At 40.4% G+C, this 6,000-nt stretch overlaps 1 protein-coding gene across 1 annotated transcript; it reads right to left on the bottom strand.

Moving 5' to 3' along the window:
* Positions 1-31: 31 nt before the first annotated feature.
* On the bottom strand, positions 32-1,620 carry LOC106330220 (zinc finger BED domain-containing protein RICESLEEPER 2-like). Its single transcript, XM_013768730.1, has 2 exons — positions 92-1,620; positions 32-50 (listed from the first exon to the last, which is right to left on the bottom strand). The coding sequence occupies exons 1-2, from the start codon at positions 1,618-1,620 to the stop codon at positions 32-34; spliced, it is 1,548 nt and encodes a 515-aa protein (XP_013624184.1).
* Positions 1,621-6,000: the final 4,380 nt, after the last annotated feature.

Genomic DNA, 6,000 nt, shown 5'->3' with positions numbered 1-6,000 from the left:
ATCATCTTCTAATGGTGACTCAGTAAGAAGCTCATATGGAGTCGGTGTTGCTGAAGAGGTTGAAGAAGAACTCTGAAACTTGGCTCCATACTCTTCATAAAGCTTTTTCAAATTCTTTTTAACAACTTCAACCTTTTTCTCAGCGTTTCTCGGATCCACTTTGTCATAAGCTGTTCTAAGTATTTGCAGCTTCAATCTCGGATCTAAAACAGCCCCCATAGCTAGAACAAGACTGTATTCATCCCAATACTTAGAAAACTTAACTCTCATTTTCTTAGCCATCTCTTTCATTACTGGATCATCACAACTAGCATACTTCATCAGTAAGCATTCAATTTTCCACACTTGTAGAAAATATGCATTAGCCGTTGGATATCTAACGCCTGAGAAGAACGTTGTAATAGTGCTGAAAGGCTTCAGAAACTCACAAATTTTCTGCCCTCGATCCCACTCATCCTCTGAAGGCAATGATTTGTAACTCCTGTCACACTCTTTCAAACTAGTGAATGCGTCACGAAACTTCAGAGCTCTAGCAAGCATATCATAAGTTGAATTCCATCTGGTTGGTACATCTAGAGACAGTCCAGCTCCACTCCTAATCCCTACACTCTGAACACATGCTGCAAATGCTTCTATCCTTGATCCAGATGCTTTGACAAACTTAACACTCTCTCGGATATTTTCCAGAAGACCAACAGCAAGTTCTAAACCTTCTTTCACTATGAGATTCAAAATGTGTGCACAGCATCTAACGTGGAAGAACTTCCCATCACACAACAACCCGTTGCCGCTAGCCATTTGAAGTCGATGCTTGAGTATCTTCTGCATACTATCGTTATAAGTAGCATTATCCAAGGTCATAGAGAAGACCTTTTTCTCTAATCCCCACTCCTTCAAACAGCTAATAAGTTTGTTAGCCACTTCTTCACCAGTATGTGGAGGTTTCAACTCACTGAAGACTAGTATCTTGTTGTTCAACTTGAAGCTCTCATCAACATAGTGAGCTGTCAGACAGATATATCCCGTCATAGTAGTAGAAGCTGTCCATATATCTGAGGTAAAAGATACCCGACCCTTGAATTCTGCTAACTCTTTCTTCAGCTTCTCTCTTTCTTCCTCATATCTCTTATAGACATCAGCTCCAGCAGTTTGTCTAGATATATGCTGGCATTTGGGATTCAGGTACTTGTCCCTAGCTCTAACCTTCTCATACTCAACGTATTTGAAAGGCTGATCATGGAAAATAATGATCTCACTGATCATATCACGATCTACTTTCGGATCATACTCACGATCACCACTTGACGGAGGCTTTTTGGGACAGATTTCTAAATGCCGTTTCATAGAAGATGTTCCTGAGGCAGATTCTGATACTAACTTCTTATTACAATGAATGCAACGACTCCTTCTTTTTCCATCTGCCTCTACTCCTACTACTACGAAATGGTTCCAAACAAGAGACTTTGCGCGTTTAGAATGACTCACAGTTTCAGTTGCTTGAACAGGTTGAGTTTCACTTTGTGCTTGTCCTTGAGTTTCTGCTTCATCATCATCATCAACCTCCATTTGCTCATTTGCAGCCTCAAGAGCTGCTAGTGTGTCAAGTGTTTGTGAATCCATCCTGGAAAAAACATTAAACAATCAGAAAATTTAAGCTATTATTGAATAGAGTAACGGCACACATACGCACACATAAAACAATATTATTGTTTCAGCACAAGACCAAACCACCACTGATAATCAACCTGTTAAGCACAACAACAAGAAAGCCCACAATATGCAAACGTAACGGCACACATGCGCACACATAGAACAATGTTGTTGTTAGCACAAAATCAATCAAACCCTGAGTTCACGACCTAAATTTTCTCTATAAATGGTTGATTAAACTTTTATTTTCTTTTTCTCTAACAAAACAAAGTACTTGATCGAACAAAGTGATTTTTTACAATCATTGTTGTCCGGGACAACTTGACCAACCAACCAATGATCTATAGCACAAAGACAAAACCCACTCAAGTTCTTCCAGAGAGTTTTAAGAACAAACAAAAGCATAGTTCTTACATTTTATAGAGAGAACGAAGAGGAAGGTAATCACGTACGGACTTCTTCTGGTAACACTTTGACTCCTTTCGTTGGGGCCTAAACCAATTAGGATAGAATCGATGGTTAGTCAACCAGATTCTAAAGCATGAGAATCAAAACACAAAAACACATTTCGAAATCTTACCAATGAACCCAATCTAGAATGAATCGTCGCAAGAAAGCATGTCTAATTTCTAGATCTGTGTTTTGTGGCTGTGGTTACGGGAGAAACAAAAATTTGGGGTAAAATATAATGTAAAACGACGTCGTTTCGGTTAATTTTTTTTTAAAAAAAAAAACCATCGGGTACCCGAAGCCCGATAGTGTAAACCCGATAGGGTAATAAACAAAACAAGACCCGCCCAACAAAAACCCGCGAGTTTTAAAATCTAAAAGTACGGGTTTCGGGTTTCAAATTTCAACCGGGCTTCGGGTACCCTATGGGTAAAAACCCATTATTAACATCCCTAGGTGGACCCCAAACTCGTGAACTAGTCGAAAGCGAAACATACGACAAATGTAGTCACCTTTTTTGGGATTGTATTGGCATAAACAAATTCAGAATTGATTTATCAAACCTTTAGTGGATATACACATTATTTTTATATATCCAAAAAAACAAGTATGATGAGATTCGAGTTTTATGGATAGAGATTTGGCTAAAGTGATTGGATATTACCCCCACCAAGCAATTATTACTTTTTAGAAATACTTGAAATTTTTATATTTTGCCAAATGAAATTTGAACTATATAGGGATGGAGACATTCTACCACTTGACATGACCTATTCTTCACTTCCCTCTCCATCTGTTTGAAATTGTTTAAAACCAATTCAAACCTTGTGTTTCTAGATTAGAGTATTAATTTCATATTCAGATCATCTTTGGTTTTATATGCATACATGAAAAATTATCTGAATTTTTCATATTTATACAAATTCCACGCATACATTAATTATATATTCAAGCTCCAGCAAAGTGATGGTACTAGAAATTGTATATTAAAGATGGCCAAGTGATAAAGATGGAGCTATTTTAACAATTTGATTGTTAATAGACCAAAAGCCAGACCGTTGTTTAGTTTTGAATATTTCAGTTGAATTTATAAAATGTAGTTTTTGATATTTTGAAGCTTCATGTAAGTTTGTTTGTCTTCCAAGGTTACAAGAAACAGGGAACACAAGATACCAATAGCATTTTAATATATTGGATGAATCAAACGTATGCCACATAATAATTCGCTTCGTTTAGAAATAAAACTGTATAATTTCAAGATGAAAAGCATTTGATGAGCTCTCTATAATGAACATTAAATTTAAATTATCTTCGTTATACGCTAAAGACTAGAAAACAAGCAGAAGTGGACCTATCTGTGTGGTTTAGGTATGGCTCCCATCGATCCAACTTGATGGGTGATGCACGCTACTTTGTTTTTCCTTTTGAAAGTTCAATGACTATTAGTTTATCACTAAAAGAAATCTTTTTTAATGTTCCATCACAGATCCGTCACTATCATTTTAGGCTCATTCATATTTTAATTATTCGTAATACCTTTTTATTCAATTTTTATTAGAAACGAACAACATAATGTATTCATAACCGCATTAGATGTTTTTCACCGATCAATCACCTTCTTTTCGCCGATGATACTATGTTCTTCACTAGATCTGATCAAGAGAGCTGCTCAAATCTGCTTGCGATTCTGGACAGATACGAACGAGCTTCCGGACAGTGCATCAACCCCGCTAAGTCTACTGTTACCTTCTCGTCTAAAACCCCCCTGACCACCAAGAATAGAGTGAAGCTAGCTATGGCTATGGAAAAGGAAGGGGGCATTGGCAAATACCTTGGCCTTCCCGAGAACTTTGGTAGAAGGAAGCGTGATATTTTCAACAGTATCATTGATTGTATCCGACAAAAGGTCTTGAGCTGTCTACAAGATTCCTATCTGGTGCGGGTAAACAAGTATTACTCAAGTCGGTCCTCACCGCTATTCCCGCCTATGCTATGTCATGTTTCAAACTCCCAACCTCTCTATGCAAGCAAATCCAATCTCTATTGACGAGGTTTTGGTGGGATTCAAAATCGACCGTTAGGAAGATGTGTTGGATAGCCTGGTCTAAGCTCACCCTACCGAAGAACTTGGGTGGATTAGGCTTCCGAGACATCGAGTGTTTCAATCAGGTCTTACTGGCTAAGATAACCTGGCGGCTTATCCGAGAACCGCAATCACTCCTGGCTCAAACCCTTTTGGGAAAGTATTGTCAGTTGTCCTCCCTCCGTGAGTGTAACTGCCCCACTTCTGCGTCGCACGGATGGAGAGGGATTATTTGGGGCCGCGACCTTCTTCAGCTGGGACTGGGATGGAGCGTCGGAAATGGATCCCAGATCAAGGTGTGGTCTGAACCATGGCTGGCCTTTCCAGAACCTCTAACGCCTATAGGACCTCCTCCCTCTATAGAGAGCCAAGATTTACGAGTCTCAGACCATATGCACCCAGACACTATGGAGTGGAACGTCATGGCTATACGACAACACTTGCCTCTTTATGAGGACCGGATTCTCCAGATTATTCCTAGCTCCTTCAAAAAACATGATGAACTTGTTTGGCTTCCAGATGCTTCAGGCTTGTACAACTCTAAATCAGGATATGAGTTGGCCAGGAAGTCACTCCATACCCCTGTGACAGCTGAGTATCCCTGGCGCAAATGCATATGGAACCTAAACACTGCTCCTAAGATTCAATCTTTCCTATGGCGCGCTTTGAATGGAGCACTACCGGTGGGATATACCCTATTGATAAGAGGGCTACAGGCCGAGTCTAGATGCAAGAGGTGCGGGGAAACTGAAACCCCACTCCACCTATTCTTTTCCTGTCCCTTTGCTGCCCGCGTTTGGGAGAAAGTCCCTGCCCTGTGCAAGCCTAATGCAGGCTCGGTTTCGACAATGAGAGAGCTCCTGATTAGTAACACCATAATGATTATTCTTCCTCCTACTAGTCTGGTATCCTCTCCTATTTACCCTTGGCTTTATTGGCACCTATGAAAAACAGAAATAGGCTGATCTTTGAGAATAAGTCTTGGTCCGAAGATGAACTGATCCGTAAAGTTCTCTATGATGCCTGTGCTTGGGAAGAAGTTTCTCAAGCGGTTAAACACTCGTCCCCCCGATGTACTCGCCATGCACTCCCTACTTCGGAATTGAAGGGTATCTCCTGCTTTACTGACGGAGCATGGAACCCGATATCTGGACACAGCGGGCAAGGATGGGCATTTGTCAACCCCTCTGGTGACGTGATAAGACACTACTCCTCCAACCGTCTTCATGTAGCTACGCCCATAGTGGCGGAAGCTCTAGCGGTAAAGGCTGCTCTTTTGGATGCAGTCACTCATGATTTTCTTCAGTTGAACGTGTTCTCTGACTCGAAGTCTCTTGTCAACCTTCTCAACTCCTCCTCCTCGACAGTTCTTCTTCACAGTGTGATGTTTGATATTAGAGTGTTGTGTGGTCGGTTTGACTCTATCTCTTTTTCCTTTGTTTCCCGGTCAGATAATGTTGTTGCAGACTCTTTGGCAAAGAACGCCTTTCGTTTATCTGTAACCCCTCCTGTTGGAGTGTAACTTTATTTTATATCAATCAAGTAGTTTGCCCAAAAAAAAAAAAGATGTTTTTCAAATAGTTTAAAATAGCTCTAGTATGTTTCTCAAAAAGAAGTAAGTTAAACTGAAACCCTAGCTCCGTCGCTGAGCCATCGGTGGCGGAGGCGCATCCTATTCCCCTTAATCTCGTTTTTTTTGCTCTCACCTTCTAAGTTTATCCTCAGCCGACATGTAAGAACCTATGTGCTGTCGTGACCTGTCTATAGACTTCTATTCGTCGATAGAGACGGTCCCGGCTTCTTGTGGAGATACGACG

Source organism: Brassica oleracea, chromosome C3, assembly GCF_000695525.1.
Source record: "Brassica oleracea var. oleracea cultivar TO1000 chromosome C3, BOL, whole genome shotgun sequence".
NCBI lineage: Eukaryota > Viridiplantae > Streptophyta > Magnoliopsida > Brassicales > Brassicaceae > Brassica > Brassica oleracea.
This window is presented reverse-complemented; position numbering and strand designations above follow the sequence as displayed.

Excerpts from the sequence above, each read along its gene's own strand:
- LOC106330220 (XM_013768730.1), bottom strand. The coding sequence starts at position 1,620 with ATGGATTCACAAACACTTGACACACTAGCAGCTCTTGAGGCTGCAAAT.